This window comes from Scatophagus argus, chromosome 15 (assembly GCF_020382885.2).
Source record: "Scatophagus argus isolate fScaArg1 chromosome 15, fScaArg1.pri, whole genome shotgun sequence".
NCBI classification, from domain to species: Eukaryota; Metazoa; Chordata; class Actinopteri; family Scatophagidae; genus Scatophagus; species Scatophagus argus.
The window spans coordinates 20,670,344-20,692,600 of record NC_058507.1 but is presented as its reverse complement, the minus strand read 5'-3'; the positions used below and the strand labels follow the sequence as shown (position 1 = coordinate 20,692,600).

General features: G+C 39.4%; 2 protein-coding genes across 3 annotated transcripts; one reads left to right on the top strand and one right to left on the bottom strand.

The window, feature by feature from the left end:
- The first annotated feature begins 242 nt into the window (after window positions 1–242).
- LOC124072486 (protein YIPF7-like) lies at window positions 243–6,437 on the top strand. 2 transcript variants are annotated; one of them, XM_046413951.1, is made up of 6 exons: window positions 243–354; window positions 1,631–1,753; window positions 2,291–2,442; window positions 2,802–2,947; window positions 3,427–3,608; window positions 4,344–6,437. In XM_046413951.1, the coding sequence occupies exons 2-6, from the start codon at window positions 1,632–1,634 to the stop codon at window positions 4,504–4,506; spliced, it is 765 nt and encodes a 254-aa protein (XP_046269907.1). In that variant the 5' UTR covers window positions 243–354; window position 1,631; the 3' UTR covers window positions 4,507–6,437. The 2 variants fall into 2 exon arrangements, with proteins under 2 accessions (XP_046269907.1, XP_046269905.1); XM_046413949.1 differs by lacking the exon at window positions 243–354 and adding an exon at window positions 1,201–1,343.
- A 9,498-nt stretch (window positions 6,438–15,935) lies between these two features.
- On the bottom strand, window positions 15,936–18,418 carry LOC124072375 (retinol dehydrogenase 14-like). Its single transcript, XM_046413786.1, has 2 exons — window positions 18,049–18,418; window positions 15,936–17,050 (listed from the first exon to the last, which is right to left on the bottom strand). The coding sequence occupies exons 1-2, from the start codon at window positions 18,289–18,291 to the stop codon at window positions 16,433–16,435; spliced, it is 861 nt and encodes a 286-aa protein (XP_046269742.1). The 5' UTR covers window positions 18,292–18,418; the 3' UTR covers window positions 15,936–16,432.
- Between the last annotated feature and the right edge of the window lie 3,839 nt (window positions 18,419–22,257).

The window sequence follows — 22,257 nt, the reverse complement described above, 5'->3', positions numbered from 1 at the left end:
CAAATGCTTGCTCATGGGGGTTTTGTGGGGTCTTTCCAAAAATCAAATTAAAGAGTTTGTTTTAGACCTGCTCTAACTGGAATGTGTCACGAGAGAACGTTTGTTGTGATTTGGTGCTATATAAATAAATTGAATTAAATTGAAGACTATTTCCCTTTTAAGAAAAATGAAAGGGCATTTTTTTTTTTTTTTTTTTCTGAAATAAGGTCCTACAGTCCCTTTGAGACAAACTGGGGCTACACAAATGACGTTGTCTTGTCTTCTCTTGTCTACAGGGGATACTGACACTTTGTCACACTTGTTCTAACCCACCACTCAGGTCTCCAGGCACAGCTGGGCTCATAGATGATTTTGGTAAGGTGGGCAATTGGTAGGTCATGAGACACTTGTTACATTGAACAGTTGCCTATGCAACGAAATTAGACCAACAAATGAGAATTTATGAAATTCAGAAATCGTCCTAAGCTTGATCCACATTCCAAACTTAGTTAAATATTGATAAAACATCACCAAACATCTTTTCATGAGAACAATAAGACTTTCATGAGAACAATAAGACAATAAGACAGTTTTCATAATGTGTTTGCTTTGCAATTTTTTTTTGTTGCAATATTTGCAATTTTATTTTACTGAATTCTAATTGTCTAAAAGTCTCCCTTTAACGTGCTATACATATGCTAATGTCACAGTTCATTTATCCATTCAATTGTTATATAGTTCTGTGCCCACTGATTCCCACACCAATATTTATTTCTTCTATATGACCCCTGGTTAGCTTTGTGCAAAAGCAATTCATGAGTCCTATATAACAGTTAAACAAGTATTTATTTTGGCTTGGTACACAGAAGATTACAGTACCACTGTTTGGTTTATAGTATTTGCTGTCTTGATTCAATAGTTTTGAAATGTCAAGCAAACACAATATTATGCATGCACACTGCAAACCAGAATACAAGCTGATAAGAAAGCTATAGGTGCAAAGTGTAAAAAAATAACAAAACAAAACAAAAAAAAAAGGTAATAAGAAGAATGTCTCTGGGAACAATTTCTGCATCTTTTGCAGTGTAGGAAGTATATTTCTACATTATCTGGAAAATGTGTTTCAAGTAAATGAAGGCACATCAAACACAGATCTTGCAGTTTTAGATTGTGGAAACAGAATGAAGCGGCACTGAGCAGTTGTCATATCCCTGAGACCAAGTCTAAATATAGCCAACTATTAATAGATATCCTAACAGACTGGGCTTTACATGTTCTCTGCCCTGACAACACCACACAACTCTGTGAGGCGACTGAGAGGAAGCCTTCTCTGCTGTCCGGTTGTGTACTGTAATCTCAAACAGGTGAGTTTATTGAGGAGCTAAGAAGGTTGTTGTGTGGCCTGATGGGTCAGTAAAACAATCTTATTTACATTTAGATTATTAGGTAGTCCAAAATTTTTGCATAACAGTAAAAAAGAAAAACCTGAAGAACCTATATTTTAAATGCTATATTGACTGTCAGAAGAACCGAAATGACCAGAGGAGAAAATCAGGATTGAACCTGATTCATAACTTTTGGAACAATAGAAATTCACGAGTGCTCTAATGCTGTTGTGTGTTACTTTGTCTTGACTTGTTCTTCTGATTAGCATGGGGGACTTCCAGCCGTTTGAGCAGGACTTCTACCAGACTGGATATTACATAGATGACCAGGGTCATGCAGTGGCCTGCTATGATTCCTACAGTTCAACAGGCCCTGCTTATTATGATGAGTAAGTATTCAGACTTTTTAGGATAGCCCTAGATTGTGTCTTTCAAGCATTACCATCTCTATGGGTCAAATAAGCATCCAATTATCTGAAAAAACAGCACCCCAATCAGTGAAAACTCTGCAAGGTTATCAAAAGGTTTGATGTGTAGTTTTAAAATACTATTAACACTATGGAGTAAACATAGATGCAGGATTCAAAACTAAAATGTAAATCAATGAATGTAAACATAACTTATGCATCTTTACAAGAAAATGTGTCAAAACAACAACAACAACTAAAAACAACTAAAGGCTTGTTGTTCTTCAGGTGTTTTGGGATCATAACAAAAATGTGCTGTATCCTGCCACTGGTAGTGGTTTTCAGTGTCAGCCATTTATCCATCAATCTTATATTCCATGGAGGGATTTGGGACATGTCACATTTATGTGAAATTAGAGGAGAACATAAAAAGGGCAGAAATCATTATCACATTATTACTTTGAGGTTCTTTGAGTGAGAGGTTATATAATTATCTTTTTTGTCAACTGGTGTTCTCAGGGGAACAAAGGCTTTCATGCCAGGTGTTTTGGATCCTTCCATGGAGCAGCAGTACACTGGAAAGTTCTACCAACCTTCAATGTCTTCTGGGACTGAGGAAACAGAAAGCACAGAAAGATATTATACTGAAGAGGAGCCTCCTCTTCTTGAGGGTAAAAAGATCATTTGCCATGGCTAGATGCTAAATTTATATTTTCAGTTGGTCTTCCTAATTACCCATATTGTATTATAAATCTACCTAGTAATCATCCATTCATACAGAGGTCACAAGGGTTGATCTCAGGTCAGTGGTTTATGGTTTTTAGGTCTCACAGCTGTGAGAACCAACTAATCACTGAAGTCAACCTTCCTATAGTCGCACTTCAAATAAAAGCCACATGGCACTCGGATGACACTAAGTGTTAACAATCAGAAAGACGTTGGATAACCAGGAGCAGAATTTTTGCACTGCACACAAAAATTACATTTTCAAATATTTCTTTTTTTCCCCTCTGTTCTGTTCATTGTCTAGAATTAGGCATCAATTTAGACCATATCTGGCAGAAGGCACTGACGGTGTTGAACCCTTTTAAGCCTGCAGATGGCAGCATTATGAATGAGACAGATCTGACAGGTCCTATCATCTTCTGCATTGCATTGGGGGTCACTTTAATGATGGTGAGTTACCAGCATTGTACTGCTATATTAATGCAGCATGTAACCATTCATAGGAACCCGATTCAGCATTCATCACTGTTTAAGATAATCCTTTATTAGTCCCATAACTGGGAAATTACAGTGTTACAGCAGCAAACAGGGTATAGAGGGTGCAAAGCATGCAAGGATAAGGGAAGGATGAGCATTAAAAACGAATAAATACACAGGAAACAAGTACCTGCATCTGTACACAGTACAGAAAAGAAAAGGACTATTCACAATAGAGCCCCGTAATGATTAGTGGATGGATTGATTATTGTACCGATTTGAAGTATGCAGGTACTGATCCAAGTAGTAGTGTTATATGAGTAAGGATTATTGCACAATTATTACTACACATGTATTATTGCAGGTCTGGTGTGACCAGTTGTCCCCATTATTGCAATATGTACAGCTTTGTGATTTAGGTTTCTGCTTATTTTTCTCTCCCATATATTTAGGCAGGTAAAGCACACTTTGGTTATGTGTATGGGACCAGTGCTATAGCCTGTATCGGGATGTACATTCTACTGAGTCTGATGAGTTCCATGTCAGTGTCTTACGGCTGTGTGGCCAGTGTCCTGGGCTACTGCCTCCTGCCCATGGTGGCCCTCTCTGCATTTGCTGTCTTCTACTCTCTGCAGTAAGTCCATCCAGTGGATGTGTATTGTTTCTATTTGTGACTCCTTTGGCGTTAAAAGTCAAAAGACTTTTCAGCATGAAAAGTTATTTCTGACTTTGGGAATAAAGACTTGACTAGAGAATCTTAACTACTAATTAGCTTTTCCAGAGCTTTTCATGGAATTCTAGCTGTAAGGCCTCTATGCTGCCCAGAAAAAACAGCTGACATGCTCTTGAACAAGGCACTTACCTTAAGGTGCTGTAAGATATCAATTCAATTCAATTCAATTCAGTTTATTTATATAGCGCCAAACCCAAAACAGGTGGATATGGGCTTCTAAAGTCATCTTTAGCTTTCTGCCTTACTTAGCAGTACACATAACAGAATTCTAAGTTGACAATGTTTGATGCACCATGGGATTTAAGACCTTGTGGTTAGCTTCTTCCTCAAAATGTTTATGCATATAGTTATCTTCTGCTTCATATCAAATAAGCATATATTATTGAGTTTAATGTTTCACCAGTAGAGTTCAGTGCCAATTAATGTTGTAGAATTTCTCTAACTGAGTTTGGTAACATTGTCTGTAGAATAAATGAAAGGGATTTTTACTTCCACAATGAGAGCCTCTTAAAATAGTCCCTCTGTCTTGAAACTCTATTAGCCTTTAACAGCTCCTGACTCTACACCAACTTTGTTACAGATCAAATGGGCATGTAAAAGGTCAAATGACAAATCTCTTGATTTTTCTTTCCACAGGGGTGTCCTGGGTACAGTTCTGGCCTTATTAGGGATTTGTTGGTGTAGTTTTTCTGCCTCCAAGATCTTCATCTCCACCCTAGCTATGGAGGGCCAGCAGCTGTTAGTCGCTTACCCTTGTGCCCTGCTCTATGGACTTTTTGCATTGCTCACTGTATTTTAACTATCACCAGATTTGTTTAGGGAAAGGGAATTTGGCGGAAGATTGCATGTTAAAAGGCCTCAGCTCTAGCCTGAATCTCTAAAATCAGTCAGAACCAAGTTATTTTGCACATTAGCTCTAGGGTCTGTAAAGAAAGCTGAAAAGTGTTTTTGCAGTATGGTTTCTAGGCTATATGGTTTCATGATAAATGATTACATCTTTATTAGATTTATTTTATCATTTCATTGTGCTGTATGTAACACTTACATGGTCAGTATTTGACTGAGACAGTATCTTATGATTTAAAATAATACAAGGCACTTAGGATGGTCTGCATGTAATTTATTCTGTACTTAGACTTTAATGAATAGAGATATGAAAGACTTTACCTGGTTTCACTATGTGGGGTTCTCTAGTTGTTCTGTCTTAAGTCCTTCTAAATTATTCTTCTTTTTATTATAAGTGTTTTCTTTTTACCTGCTACACCAAATTACTATGAAGAAGGAAACATGCATCTACTAATGCTTGTGACAGTGTGGGATGTAAACAACAATGGTGTCCTCATTGACTGAGCTTAATAAGCTAGTCTCTCATCCACGCAAAGACACATGTGTGGTGATACTGACAGAATAAAATAAATAAGATGAAGAATATGTGCTTTTGTACAGTCCCTTTAATTGCTCTCTTACAGTAATAGCCTAGGTTTTGAATCATAGCTGACAACTGTAAGAGACTGGAAAGCAAATTTTGCCACTGAGAGTTCCATTGTGATTATCATCAAGAAAGGACAAAAGGTAAAAGCTGAGCAAAACGAGGCCACCTTCAACAGGAGTAGGTTGTGTGTGGTGCTCTGAGTGATAATGATAAAGAGAGAGAGGGATAAAGAAACCAACACAGCTCTCTCTTTCATTTGTCAGTATTGATTGTTCTTTTAAAATATCCATCTATCCAGTACATATACCTACTTATCATTTGCATTGTTGCAGGACAAATTAGACCTTGCTTGTTGCTACCATGTTTAAAAAATGCTGTAAAAAAAGCCCTCTCAGATAGGCAAATAATTACACAGAGCATGATTAAGTGCACCCTTTAGGGTGCCCTTCCAGTGGAGAAAATGTTGTGCAATGCCTTGAGGGCTGTCCTGTAAGGAAATTAGTTCGCTCCATGTGCCTCTAAACGGTTAAATATATAATTAATAGTTCCTTAATAAAACACCTTGACCTTGACCTTCTGTATGCTGGGGTCCCACAACATACAACTGGTGCCGTTTTAATCTTTTTTGCCCTTGCCCTTCAGACATCCTAAGTCCACCACTGTTGACCTCAAACAGGGGAACAGTAAAGAGAAGAGAAAACCAAGTGAGTGAAGGAGAAAATACAGCAATCCCATGTACTGGAGCCCTAAAGCAACAGATTGACACACAATTAACCAATACAAACAAGCTCCTGCAGTTAGTGTTAACAGACAAGTTTTCATCTGCAATTAAAAGTGAAAAAATAAATAAAGAAATGAAATAAAAAACAAATAATAATAACAAAAATACAATTTAATGCTGTAATAACTGAGGTAAGATTCAGATTCTTCAGACAATTATTTATTTTTATCTGTCACACATTTGGCTCTGTAGGTATTCCAGTTAAAAGAAATGGGCAACAGTTTATTTTGTTGGGAAGAAAGAAGAGATGCACTTCGTAATTATCTCCCATCATCAAGCTGGATTCTATCACAATTTAACATCCACATTTAACACAAATTCAAATTAATGTGTGTCCATCTGCTGCTGTTATGTGAGAATTAAGAGTTACCTCATTGATGCTGTCAGCTGGCGTCACTCATTCTCTTCTCAGATGAAATTAAACCTTTTCAGAAAAAAAGGAGACAATGACATGATAAAATTAAAGCAGCACCACTCAATTCTGAGACAAATAAAAATAATGTGGAGAACATGATGGCAATATGACATGTGTCTTTTGTTAATGCATTGCTTTGAGGAAGGTTACAGTGTAGGCTTCTCATTGCTACACACAGGTATGATGTATTTGTCACTGCTCCATTACCTACGACTACAAAGCAGCCATTCCCTGTTATCACACTAGAGGGAGCCGTAGCATCACGGTTTTGCAATGTGAAAACCATCCTCACCGACTGAGTGAACACACGTTTCTTTTCAGTGTCATATGTTTATTGGCGTTAATACCTGAGAGAATGTGAATCTAAAGGTTTTATATGGTCACATTCTCAGTTTTTGAAGCTAATTCCAGCATCCTGCTGGAATTTTGTTTGCTGCAGAAACGTGCTGTATTGGACCTACTATTGTCTCGGGCTAAGCTTAGTACTGAAAAGGACAATAAACTGTAAATATGAAAAGAGGAGGTCGTCAACAGTCACAGTCCATGGAGCTGTGGAGGATCCGAAAGAAGAGAAGGAAAAAAAATTCACACAGCCTCAATGATGTATGGGGGTCTGAGCAGACTCTGACAAGTGCCGAGTCAGTGACGCTCTGCAGACAACTTGCTTTAAGAGCAGGGGGAGTGAGAAGGGAAGGGAGGGGGGGACCTGGACGTCCACACAATTCAGTGTGATATTAACAACGGGTAACTTCTAAGGGTCCTGGTCCAATCAGTCAGGTGGATCCAGTCTCTCAGGTGCTGCAGGAGCTGACAGAAGTGGTCTCTGAGAGGTTGAATACAAAGGCCATGATCTCCCTCTGCTCTGTGTCTCTGCTCTGTGTGAGAGACTATGGTGGCACCAAGACTGAGCTCCATCACTGTGAATCACCACTGCTCATTTACTAATGCTGCTCTGCTCATGGTTAACAGCATTGTGTCGATCATTTCACATTGCACTAAACAGTGTTAATGAAAAAAATATAGTATGGAACAACAGCCTAAATTAATCCTTAATTTAAGCACAGAAAAATAATCAGACAGGTCAGAAATAAACCTAACACAAACATTTCAAGAGTGAAGACTTCCAAATAAATCGATTTAGATGATGTGGATAAACTGTGATCATTTGACCTCTCATTCTTCTTGACCTGTTTAGTCCTGTGCTTAATAACAGAATCAGGTTGTTTCCCATTTCCTTTAGAAATAACCCGTTAGCATTATTAGCAGGACAATGTTTGTCCAAACTTTTCAAAAACAGTTACAATTTACTGTCACGGTAATTATGCACATAAAGATATCCTGGTCTGGCCAGCAATGTGTTTACTCAAACACATGCACTTGATGTGGACTCCACTAAAGTGTTCTGTCGCTGACACTGTGCTCCCTCACCAGTAGGTGTCTCTATAAGACTGTGTGTGTGTGTGTGTGTGTGTGCAGAGAAAGAGCTGCACAGATGGAAGGATGTAAGGATGTACAGAGAGAAGAGTGTAACAGGTAGAGCTGTAGATGAAGTCCAGATGCTCAGTCATGTGTGCTATAACCTTCTGCTGGTTAGAGAGTTAAGTAAAGTTGTCAACAGTTTGTGTCTTTTCTATGCTTCACTCACTGATGTAACAGCCTTTATGGTTAAGATTTGAGTAGGTTGGTAACCTGCTTGGTTAGTGTTAGGGATCAACTGTGGTTTGAGTTTAAAATATGCTTTGAAAACTACTTTAAGAAACAGTGACTGCTGCTGGGAAAGAGGAACCAACTGTGGCCTTCTTAGTCAAAATCAGAAGCTTTGAACTATCCTTCAATGCCAACCTTTTACTGACAGACTTAATTCTTCAGTTAGGAAACTGATGTGGTTGCCATTCAGGTTACTATCAACTAGTCACTTGTATTATCACTGCTCTACCTTTTATTTAACAATCAATGGATAACATACAAACAAACAAACATTTCACAGGTCATTTAGTACTGTATCAACTGGTCAGCTACTGAAATCTCAGACTTCTGTGAGGTGGTAATGCAGTACAGTGATTTGTTGTAATGTGGTGGTCTTGGATCTGGGCCTCCTGTTTTTTCATGCTGTGTAATTTCTCTTACATCATCAGCAGAGGTTTGACCTGATCACAAAACTCATGTAACAGCTTTAAAAAATGAAACCCAAAACCGTTTAGGTAACAGCTGAGAACTTCAGTACATGCTGAAGTACTTCATCAACTTCTTGCCTGGAACTCTATAAGAGAACTTCCCTTCAGGCTGTAACCCTCTGGTTGGATTGGCAGAGCCTAACCTCGAGCATGGCCCTCACCTCAACCCCTACCCTGTGTAACCTAAACCACAACATAACCCTTTAATTGGTTAATTCTGCTTAAGGCATTCTAACCGACGAAGCATGCAACACGCTTGATCCTACATTCACAGTCTGACAGTCTGAGAAAAGGAGACAGTTAGCTGAAGTGATAGCATAAACAATAGCCAAAGAGTGTTTATAAGAGTGAGAATACACCAGCCTACAGACAGAATATATATGAGGGAACATGTGTGTATGTTTGACAGAAAAAGGAGGGAAAGGGAAGGACAGTCCCACGGTGGGACTGTGAGGAGCAGACCCAGTCTCTCTTCTCCTGACTGTTTGGATTGGTTAAAGAAAACAAATCCCTCTGGCCAAGCGGTAGGCTGAAGACAAGCGCTCCCTGGGCCCCCGCCTCTCCTGCTACTTTACACTAAACTCTTCCAGATGATTTATGGGCGCTCTCCTCTCAGAGACTCACTCCTGCTCACCTTTCATTCACCAGAGCACAAGCTGACGGGGATCTCTGCTCGGTGCACTGCAACCCATCATTAAGCAGCACACTCCATATGATAAATTAGGAATTCAGCCCACAGTCCCCTCCAAGTGAGATCTGCTTAATCTGCATTAAACCGTCTATTCCCTGTAGCAGTTTTATAACATACTGATGTTAAATTTTACAAGGATGTATCAGTATACAGACTACAGTCATGGAATAAACAACATACTGATTATTTCAGCTGTGGAGCCGAAAGCTTTTGCTTGTACTTGACTTTAATGACCACACATTCAGGGCTGGAGCCACTATGGAGGACACTGAGGTCATGTCCTTTGTATTGTATGGAAATTTTGGGGAATGACAGCCTGCAGAGAGTTTACATCCCACAGTTAAAAACCCACAATATGTGGGTATTGTTTTCACTACCAGCAGCAGTTTTATGCTCACTGATCTCTAGCTTGGGTTGGTCCTAAAATATTATATTGATGTTAGAAATTACATTAAAGGATATAAGATATGTTTAGCTGGCTGTAAAGTCACTAAATCCACCAGATATGTTCTGAGTATCAACAGGAATATTATGGAAATATAAGCTACAATAACACAATAAGGGAACCACTGCATGTTCTATATGATTCAGAATGGGGTCTGTTACAAATTTTTGCCTATGTAAGAAACCTACAATATTCTGCTGAAATACTCTGGCTGACATGATGATAAGATATGTAACTTTAATAAATCACAAGGTAAATGTGGTATAGATGGATACAGGTAGAAAGTATAGTATAGTACTGACAGAGGAAGTTCACAGAGACCGAGATCAGGATCACAAGCTTGAATCTTCTGGTTCTTCAAAACTGGTTTACAAGTAATCTGGAGCTGTTGTCAGAGAAACAAGTCCTTAAGCCCAACGTGTAAAAGTCTAGGCTTATTCACAGTTAGCTGGATCATAACCAACATGTTTTAGGGTCAACTCTATTCCTAAATTCATTTTAAATACAAATGGCTCACTTTTTAGGGCTCTTAAACTTAAATTAAACCCTGATCAAAGACTGCATGTTCAGACTGTCCTCCACCAACAATCCGGCCAGATGTTTGCATTATACCAAAATGTCGGACTCTAACGTTACTATAAATAGACACGCTATTAAACACATTAAACACGCAGGACAGGTGTTCCTGTGTATCGGTACACGGAGGCAAAGTGACAACAACATAACTATTAAACTTCTGAGAACGACTGAGTTTGCGAGCCATCATTTGAGAGTGCACAGACATGGAGTTAGACCTTGTTGTGAGCAGTTTCACTTAGAAACTATTTTCTTTCCACATTATGGATACTAACTAAGCTAACTAAGCTAGCTAACATCACAATGCCTGACCTCACAAATGCTGTCCTGCATGAATGAGCGAAAACTCTCACAGAAACACTCCAAAATCTCGGTGAAAGCCTTCCCAGAAGCCGTTATAGCTGCAAAGCTGTCTATTTTGTGAATGTGATGTCATTAAAATTCCTGTTGGTGTAATGGTCAGGTGCCTTTTTTGTCTATATAGTGTACTTGAAATCCTACATAACAGACTGCCTCTCTAATACACACACTTCACATCATAAGAACTACAGTCCCTTGGTCACCTCAGTTTCAATTCACATCCAGCCTCCATGCACTCAATGCGTGTTTTGCCCTGTCATGTCAAGCTTTTTAAGTCAGCATGTGTATTACATTCTGTCTTGTCTGTTTTGCACAATTTCACAAATATAACTAAATAAACATAAACATATACTTCATCTTGATGTGATGTTGCTTTAAATCTAAGCTTTGTAATTATTATACAGTAAAACTTACAATAATTTGTGATAGACATGGGGGAAAGTTGAAAAGTTCAGCATGGTGGGCTATGGCTACAGCAGCAGAGAACACATTTGGATGTGCAGAGACTTGGGCCAAACTAAATACTCAGGTTGTTTTCCTTCGGCCTGCCGTAGGCTTGGTGCAGCTCCAGCCAGTGTTTGGAAAGATGAAAGATGCAGATTAAGAATTGGCACTTTGTTCCTGGTAAAAGCAGAAGATGTCAAAGTCAAGACCTTTTAGTATTTAAATTAATGTGTAAATTACTCCAAAGTGTAGCAAATGAAAACTTGAGAATTCCGAGGTTTGGGTTTTTCTTGTTTCAGGTTGTACCTAAGCTGTTGGTCACTTGTCCCTCTTCGGTGGGATCTCTATTCTACAAGAGATTGATCCTCTCCTGTTCCTGAGTTTTATTCCATTTTTCCCATTTATAGTTTTTCCCCTTATCTGAACTGGGGAGGGGCAAAGGATATGGGTTGTCATATAGACTATAAAGCCCCTTGAGGCAAATTTGTGATTTTGATCAAAGACCTGACTCGACTATCACATCTCTGATCAAGGGATCATACTTGACCAGGAGACTACTTACAAGCTGTCATATTATAAGATGCCAACCATATTATTTGTCCATTGTTCACCATAACAAAATTTAATTAAAGAGCTTGGTCTAGACCTGTGCTAATTGGAAAGTGTCATGAGATGACTTTTGCTGTGAATTGACGCTATATAAATAAACTGAATTGAACAGAGTTTTGGTACCTTTCCAAAAATGCACAACAGGATCCGGATGAGGTCATCAGCAGTCACATGTACAGACTTCAGAAAGTCTACCAGCATCTTCACGCCTCCACTAGTTCCCTGGACGATGTTTCCTTCTCCCACCAGAATACTATCAGCTGATTGAGAGGGTCGAAGCTTTGGAAAAACAGTTAGAGTAGATACAGATGAAGCTACCGCAGCTCAACAGGACTGTCCTGAGTGCACAGACTGGCACATGTTCAGAGATGCTGCTTCCCAGGAAAATCACATCAGCCTTGAGGGATATTAATCTAGCTCAAGACTGTAAGGTATCTGATGAAATGTCCTTAGTTAATTTCCACCACAGCCACACAGGATTAAGGGTGTACTCATGTCGCGGCTGCCAGCTCAGGTGATCTACTGGACCAATTCAAAAACTTTTGGTAAGTATGGATCATTTACACGCCAAAATAATCTACACCAGACCCGGTTTTTAAAAATAGCTGAGTTCCCCTTTACAGAGCAGCATTGGAAAACATCCTGACTGGAAACATTAGAAACTGCATGGCCTGGCCCTGGACAGGAAAGCTCTACCCAGAACACCGCTACCCATCTAGCAAGCATCAGTGAATTTGAAGTGATGTACCTGCACAGAGCACAAAGGGCACTAACGCGTCAAGGGTCGTCTCGACACGACTAGACTCCAGATATTACCTTGAACCTGGTACTTTTTCGTATGACCTCAGTTGAGGTTCCAGATGATTTCAAGTGTGCCATGGATTGGTCAGAGAACAGTCACTTGTGTGACATGGAGCTGTCAGAGTTGTCTAATTGTTTGAGCTCTGATTTAGGATTTTCCAAATGCTAATTTGTCAACAGTCTTTTGTTATGTTCATTTGACTCTGTTCCTGGTACTACATTTAAACTGTACATATTAGTTAATATCATGGTATTCAACTGCAACTCCTTACATCTTAATCACAACTGCTGTCTGAGGTCTGTGCTGCAGCCATGCTGTAGTGTTTGGGAAGGAAATGGGGGGCTTATAGCATGACATCTTGATATGTAAAACTTTCTCACACATTCTTTTAAGATTTCCATCACTCTCTCTAATCGTGTTGTGACTGTGAATGTAAGGCCAGATTGGCCTTACATCACAGCAGTCCATTGCTTGTGTCACTGGGGAGCAATGGACTGCTGTGAAGCAACAAGTGCTGGATCTCTGGGTGGATATTATCATTACAGGGAGTGCTTTGCAAGGTGACCTCTTCCCAAAACTGCAGAAATTATGTTACCACACAAAAAGAGGCACAAAACCTCCACTGACTGGGCTACTACTATGGCTGAGTATTTGCATTTTTTTAAATTTGAAATAGAGCAGGTCTAAACCATGCTCTTTAAAACTTGCATTATCCATTATTCAATGCACAGGGACATGTCTGCTAATTAACTAATAAATGTATGTTATCTCCATCAGAGCTAGTCTGGTATATCTGGCATACTGTCAGTAAGACAAAAGAACATTTTAGTTTTAGAAAATGATAAGTCTATCCAGTGGTTATTAAGATATTTCACTTAATGCCCAGTCACCGGACAACCGACTGATGCTGTCATCCCTTGAGCTGCATAGTGGAGCTGTGTGGCTACAAACCACATTAAAACAACCACTGTTACAGTTCAGTATGTCAAAATGTAAACGATGCTTAGAGAACAGTTTGACTTATAAAATAGGTGCCTAATTTTGTGCTTATTTCAGTCTATGAGTTGATTATACTGGAGGCCTGAGCACAGTGAGCAGTCAGTCCAACAGAAGCTGAGGAAAAGTCAGATTTAATGCACTTTTAATTGAACCATTATGTGTTGGACCTTGGGGCATAAGCAGCCTGAGTGAGGCCCTCACATCTATATTTGCATTGCAGTACCTATCAATATTACTGTGCAGATTAAGGACATTAAACTCTGTAATTGCACTAATTGGTGTTATTTGTAAAACAAATAGAATGGAGCTGCCATTAAAATGCCCCAGGAGCATTTTGTGTGAGGTGGATTTGATAAAGCAGCTGCCTCTGTGTTTTTACCTTGTTTTCCAGCTCTCTATAAATGATCCAGAAAATGTCCTAATGAAGAATACAGGTGGGAAAGTCATGCATCCTGGGGGTCTCACTACCATTTCATGTAGCACTCTATCTGTGGGTGACCCGGAGAGAAAAACATTCCCAGCTAATAGCTGCTCTCAGAGCAACCAGCATGGCTGACTGAAGCCTAACTAACCCCTGAAGAAGTTTGATTTCTAACTGCCCACCTCCTCCTCCTCCTCCCCCTCCTCTGGAGCCTGTGTGTAAATGAGGCAGTCTGTAAATGAAGCAAGCCGCTGGACATTATTCTATTATGTACACCTGATTATGGCAGCTTTAAGCACAGTAAGATAACAGACCCACCTCTGAGTCCTCCGTGAACTCGGCTATTTAAGGAAACACGAGGCGACATCATTTATTGTCCATTCTTCGTGATTAAAAAAGAACAGATGATCACTGCAAAAATCTTCCTGTGAGCAAATCATTCATGACTGTTGCTGAGCTCACAGGATTTTTTTTTCAACCTGCTTGCTTCAAAAGTTGAAAAAAATATCCAAATCTTCAAAGAAAACTGTACTGAATCAAGCTTTCACGGGAAATTTCCACATCACGTGTTGTGATGTCATAAATCAAGCTCGTAGGCTGTTCCTCTTGTAATCATTATCAGTAATTTTCAATAAGAAAATGCAAAAAAGAAAAATTTACTTTCAGTAACAAATATGTAAACAACAACAAACAAATTGTACACAGCGAAGCTCAAACATATTGGAAAAAGAATCTAAAACAGTTTTGACTGCACAGGGACTTCAAGAAAAGTGATGATGATTTTTTTTTCTGTCAATTCATAAGAACGTCTGGATTCAATAATGAACATAAATAAATTAAAAATAAACTAAAAGAGAGACTGTTACAGTGACCTTTTGTTTGTGGTTGGATCTTCGGTTTAAAGAAGTCTGTGAAATAGCAGCTAAAGTCCTGAAACCATAAGTTCTTAACAGCTAAAATTTGGATCAAAGTGGCACCCATAGCTTGGTGTTTTGTTTCCTGCTGCATCAGTGCAGAGATTTGATTTGCCATAGCTGTGGTGTCACCTCTTACTGATTTCCTCTCTACAGCGATAGCAGCTGAGGCTCATGGGTACTGTAGTATGTCGAGCTGTTTTTTTAAAAATAGCTAAGTTACTCTGGTGGTCAGAACAGAATCTCGCTTGGTTACATTATGCAGGAGACTCTCGTGTTTCTATGCTGAACAACACTGAAGAGATCCTGCTTTCTTTGGAAGCATAAATTGTAACCGGTGCATGGAAATGTGTTACATCACATTTTCCAACACTTTAAACCAGTGAGACTAACACGGAGAAAAACAGAAAAGAGGCAAAAAATAGAAATCAGTAATGTGTGTCGACCAAAACAGTTTCAGCTTTGGCAGGAAATAGCGTGTTCATGTGCATTAACAATTCCAAAAAAAAAAAAAAGCTGGATTAAACATAAATATGGCAGAATGAGATAATATGGTCATCATCAACAGAAAAATATATATATGTTTGACTTCATCAGCTTTGTAGACTTTTGGAAATATATGCTTATTCTACATTTGATGTCAGCAACACGTTTCAAACAAGCTGGGACTGGGAAAGAACACTCCACAGGTAAACAGGCTCACTCTATCCGACTATCAGCAGGATGGTTCTCCCTTGCAAGCAGGGTCCTGCTCAAGGTTTCTTCCTGTTAAAAGGGAGTTTTTCCTTGCCACTGTCTGCTTGCTCGGGGGTTCAGGCTCTGGGTTTCTGTAAAGCATCTAGAGACAATTTTGATTGTTATATAAATAAATTGAACTGAATTGAACTGGATAACATGTAATAGTATCACGTCTGGGTATAAAAGGGGCATCCTTGAAAGGCCCAGTCGTTCACAAGCAAGGAAAGGCTGGGGTTCGACACTCCGAAACAGGAATGTCTAACAGATTTTACTACATGGGCTCAGGAACACTTTGTAGAACTACTGTCAGTAAACGCAATTCATGGGAATGACCGCATTCAGTTTTTATTTACATGTTACACAGTGTCTTGTTTTGGAATTGGGGTTGTAGGATCCTATCACTCAACAGAAGAAGAAGCTGATTAAAAGAAAAACATGTTTATATTCCTGGAAGAAAAGTGATTAAAAAAAACAAAAACAAAAAAAGATACAATACCCAGCCCTCTGACAGTCAACTTTACAATTTGAAAATATAATGATGGCAGCTGTGACTGAAAGCAGATGCTCAACTGATGATCGCACAAGAAAAGATGAAGATGATCCCAGATTTTTGTTGGCTCCGTGCTGTGACCTGCGGCCACAATTTGACTGCGTTCTCCATAGAAACCACTTCAGCAAGCAGTGACTTCAGAAAACCACTCAGTGCTGTAAATCTTACTGTTCTGTGAAGCACTGGACTGACGATAAAACATGCAGCTGAAAACAAAAAAAAAAAAAAACCCAACAACTTCAGAACTGTCAACACTTTGCATTGTAAAGGGCAAGGCACTGATTATTAAGAGATTTTCAGTGTTACAGATAATTCACTTGTCCCAGTAATGTTAAATCTGTTTTGGATGAGTACGCTTGAACTGATTTTAGACCTCATGTGGTTATGCCCACCATGACTTCACTAATGTCCCACAGTTTACGGGCAACGTCCTGGTCTGTGGCCTTGTCCAGCACAATCTGAGGTTGACAGCCTGCAAAGCACTTGCCCTGCACACCATCTACATCTGGGCTGCAGGCCAAATAGACTGAAGTCTGAGCTCCTTCCTCGGGGCTCTTAAACAAGCCCCAGGAGATCAGGTTAAACAGGGGCTTAGCTAGCACTGGGACGTGAACATGCCTCCCCAGATTAGTCCTTACTATGCCTGGAGTCAGAGCATTCACCGTGACTCCGCTGCCCTCCAGCCGACGGGCCAGCTCACAGGTGAACAGCAGGTTGGCCAGTTTGCTGCGACTGTATGCGAAGGCTTTGTCGTAGCTCTGCTCACTGTTCAAGTCCTCGAAGTTAATGTGACCGCGCTTATAGAGTTTGGATGAGACCACCACTATGCGACTGGGAGCTGACTGTTTCAGCAGGTTGAGCAGCAGGTGGGTGAGCAGGAAATGGCCCAGGTGGTTGACCCCAAACTGCATCTCAAAGCCATCCTCTGTTTTGGCGTAAGGACACTGATAGATGCCGGCGTTGTTGACCAGCACATCTAACCGAGGCTCCTCCTGTTCAGCAGCACAGACGAGAGGATCATGAAACACATCTACAGGACAGTACTTGAACAACATGACGGATAAAAGACGCTCTACAACTGCCAAAACTTTCTTGAATTGTCTATTTCAAAGGTCAAGACAGCGCTTCAGATGAAGTGTAAAACCTGCATGTGAAGACATTCATAACAGTGTACATATCAGAATAATAACTCTACATAATACAGAAGAGCTGTTCCGTATACTGTACAATATTCTTTAATAATAGCAGTTAATCTGCAAAATGTGCAGGTTGTGTTCAAACAGAATGAGAGAAGGCATATGCTGCCAGACGTTTTTGTCTAAATGATTGTCTTTAACCTGACATTATTCTAAGAATAGCCTATACAACATGACAGCTGAATTTCTACCAGAAAGAAATTCTGCTATAGTTAACTTCAAGCATTAAGTTATAATTCAGTAAGGATTATTGTTTATGTATTAAATATGCAAGTGTTAAACAGGCTATTTGTTTACGTTGACAAATACAAGATATGAGAATTCCATTAGAAATGTGCTTCTACTATACAATAAACCTCTATTGATTTGCTAAAGGAAGACATGCTTCAAATGTTATTTTGTGAATCAATGTGTAATGTCGTTTAATTCGGCGTTCAGTAAACCCAGTGAAAAGCACCTGTTTTTGTTTGTTTGTTTGTTTTTTACTAAAACAACTGCTTAACAGCTTGTCATCGCATGTTTACAGGAAGATGTTTCTAGGAATGACAGGCTTGTAAAGTACTTCAGCACGGGATATTTGTGGAATTGAATGTGTGCCAAATGATTTTTGTCCAAGCTGAAAATATGAAGTCGAAATTAGCGGGCCGGGTTTTGGTAGTTGAGATAATCGAGGTCACATTAATAAAAATGCGCAATTTTTGAATGACGTTTGGTTGAAGGTCTTTTCAAGCAGGCACGTACTCGCGCATGCTAGTAAGCAAACTTCCTGTGAAAAAGCTCTCCACAGTTGCTACCTTTAATATGCATTGACAGAAAGTGTGTATAGAGGTGAGCGAGGCGAGGTCCAGCTGTTTGACGACGAGCTGTGCACTGTCAGCACCGGTCTCCTGTCGAATCTCTCGAGCTGCGTCCTCAGCCCTGCTCGTGTCCCGGCAGGCCATTATCACGCGGCCATGGAGCTTCACAATGCCCGCTGCTGTGGCTTTCCCTATCCCGCTGTTGGCACCAGTCACTATTACTGTCTTTCCATTCATCATTTTGCTTGATTAGATATCTGCTGAGCTACTGCGAGAGTTCGAAGCCACACAAGCTAAGTGACGTTAGCTTCATGACTGTCCAACAGAGAAAAACTTCATTACCCAGAAAGCCACACGGCAGGCAGTTGCCTTTGCAGTTGCCTTTAATTAAACTCGTAAAAATGGCTTTCAACCGTTCAACTTGATTTCAGCCCAAAAAAGTGCTAACAACTCGCCATTATGAAGGATGTATTTACATAGCATTTCAATTATATTTTCTGCTTTTATTCCAAAACAAACTCAATTCAGAATGTGTTGCTTTCCATGAATTATCCAAATTATCAGAAAAATCATACATCCATAAAATAAACTGTCGCCATTTTATTACCAATGTGTCTTGAATGAAATTCTGGTGGACAAATAAATTTATTTTTTTTAGCTTCATTCTTTTAAAATTTAAATTTAGTGTGTCTTAAAACGCTATAAAGGTTTCCCAGCCACACAATTTATTTATTTATTAAAACAAAAAACAAACAAACAAACAAACAAAAAACATCTTCCGAATATGGTTGAATTCAGACCTTTCTTACTCAGAAAAATGCTGAAACAGTCACCCAGGCTTTCAGCTGTTTGGACTAAGATTCTCTTTTTACTGGTTTGCATAAAAGTTTATAAGAAAGCTACAGCTAGTTCAGAATCCTGCCATAAAAGAATTTCCTCAAATTTGGTACATATGTTGCCATGGACTCATGGATGAACTGTTTAGAATTTGGTGGTCAGAGGTCAAGATGACTCACAAAACACGGTTCTTTTCTTTTTTTTATTTCGTTCTTTCCTTTTGCCATAATCAGAGTGTTTCGTGTTTCTGTGAAACATGCGTTTTGGCACTTCCCGTCCTTTTCAGGAGACTCACAGCTAGTCCTAATCTTTTTCAGTCCAAAGGGAGAAGTGAATGTTTAGGAAAGGGAGAAATGAATGCACAGTTTTTGGCCAATTCTTTCATCCCATAGTCACCAGAGTAAATAGTGGATGCATTTTTCATAAGTCACATATCTTCTGAACTTTCTGACTCCAGAATAACATTTTATTGAATTGTTTTTTCGTGCACAAGAATGAATGCCATTTATAAATATGTTGAATGAGCTTTATGAAATCTCTCTAATGACAGAAAAAATATGACACTATGAATTCTTCAAACCTCCATCTATTTGGCCCCAGACTTCCTTTTCACCTTGGTCTCATTCCTAGGGCATCAAATACCGCTGTTTCTTCAAATTTGCCACTACTCTAAGACAGATGCTAAAGGATACCCTCTGGATGAGACACGCCAGGCTTTAAACTATCTCCAGTGTACACTCTGTGTGTCAGTATCAGATGATCAGAGCAACTGCACAACACAGCATAGTTTAAGCGAGAAAGTCCCAGGAGGGGTAGAGGTCAGGGTTGAGTGGCGGGTCACACACATGATTTTTTTTTACCAAGGAGATTGGGGTTCAGATCCCATATGAAGTGTCACCAGCCTCTTTCTAAACATAACCAAGTACTTTTTCGGCCTAAACTTAATCAAAATGTAGTTATACGTTAAGCACATGGGTAATTCATGGCAGGAAGACTTTGTGCCTCTCACATGGATAATGGGTACCTTGGATGGCTGGATGAGATGCAGAGGGCCATGACAAATTGGCGTCAGTGTCTGACAATCCGGAGTAATAAGTTATTGTTCTGTTCCATGAAAAATAAGTGTGCTTAAAGAAGTGACTCACTGACATTAAACATACAAGAAGTGGCAGTATATTAAAAGTTATGTACACCATTATTATGTGGTCATTAATGTTGTACTGCAGATATACACCAAGTATATTCACCAAGTATCAGTCTCTAGACCTTTATAATGCTACTGAAAAACCTCATCAGCTCTTTGCTTGAGTTTCAGCTTTCCTAAATAAATCAATTAAAGCCTTTAGAGGCCTTGGTGGCCTGTAACCAAAAGTAACAACACTAGTCAAACTTTAACATCCACCAGTTGTACTTGAGGCTGGGCCTGTTATGGTTGGTTTCACAGTTGGGGTTCTACCAGCAGCAATAATGTGTTAATAACATCTGTAACATCTGGAAAACATTGGAGTTAAAGTCGAACTTGTAACAGACGAAAAAGCCCACTGCTCTGCTTCAGCTCTGCAGTGGCTGAGAGTGAAACTTGTCTACTCTGTGGTTCCCTTCACACCAGTATCTGCACTGTGAGCTGTCCTTAGATATATATACACTATGATGAGATATATGAATGTATGTGAAAAGCAAAAGAAACAACAGAATCCGTGCAAATCAACCCCCTAAAAGAGCTTTTTTTTCCATAATCAAATTCATGGTTACACGAGAAGACCAACACTGTATGTCCATTTCATCTCAGATTTAGGGTATGGACAGACTTGCTCAGTCTTTACACTTTCTGTGTAAAGCATTTCATATTCGCTGTGCTAATAGGTGAGATCTGGGATCTTGGTGGCATCACTAAAGACAAGCTCACATTTCTTGACAATTAATACAATTACAGAGTTATAATTACTGATAAAAATAATGAACCTAACTACAAAATGGGACTTCTTCAAAATACTGAGGTAAGCATATATTGTGAAAGCTCGTATGTTCTCAACAACTGCATCAAAACTGACAGACACAGAACAGGAGGCCAACATGTTTGATTTATAAATGATGTACAAATGTATAATGACATTTGTTTATGTCTACCCCATCTGTCTTTTATTTCAGAGTACTAGCGGAAATATTGAATTGATTGTGGTGCTACAGTGAAGGTCGAGGGGTCACCAAAATCATAGTGCTGGTCCAGATAAACATTCTGGCAGTGAAACTAGAGCCTCAGGTGGTTTGCCAAGCTTTAATCATTGGATTGCATGGCAGAAAATAATTATATGATAATGAAGCCAGTATACATAATTCCAGAAATACTCAAAACAGCTACACTGTTCATACATAATGACAGCATAGGTAGCAAACACAGCACATACTGCTCACTGCTGTGCTGCTCTTTGGACCACCGCAGTGGTGAAAGTGCTGTTGGATAACTAAATAAATAGTTGATAAATGACGGATGATTTAGGATAAGACTGGCAACCTCAACACAAAAGCTGCAAGCAGCCTACACCGCCTCTTTGAACTTACTCTGTAGGCCGTCACATAAGAGATCGTCTCACATTCCATTCACTATTGAACTCTTCTACTTCAGTACACATGGGCTATTATTTGTTGGTGAAAATCTTCAGATTGATGTGAGTACAATGCCATGGCTGGATAGCTAGACAGTTTTGTTGCTAAACAGTTGCTGTAGTCAGAGAAATTATATTTACTGTTTGTCCACCACACGCAACATTACAGACTTTGAATCTTTCAAGCATAACATTATCTTTCTGGGTCACAGCTGACCCAGACTGAAAATATCTCCTATTGTCAAGTAGCACACTATATGGACAAAAGTATTTGGGTAACACATCTTTAGTATTGTTTTTCAGGGGTTGGGATCATGAGCTTCTTACTTCCAGTGAAGGGAAATCTTCAACATACCAAGACATTTTGGTCAATGCTATGCTTCCAACTTTGTGGCAACAATTTGGGGAAGGCCTTTTTCTATTCCAGCATGACTGTGCCCCTGTGTAAATTTAAATTAATCTTAACTTTTTGTTTAAGAAGAGAACAATGATATGAGCAGGATAATGCTCTTTGAGGTGTCGATAATCAGGAATTAATGGACTCTACTTCGTGTTGGATGGTTCTGGCCTCCACATTGTCCATTAATTCTTGAAAATAGAAACCTTGTTGGTTTTATTATCTGCTAAAACCCCACTATGTTCCCCAGCTAGTCTCTGACTTTCTAACTGCCTGTCTGCCATTTTTTGGTGGTGTGTTGTATAATAGGAATTTTTCACTATATAGAGACATTATGACATGTCATTCAGAGGTGCAGTGCTATTTTAA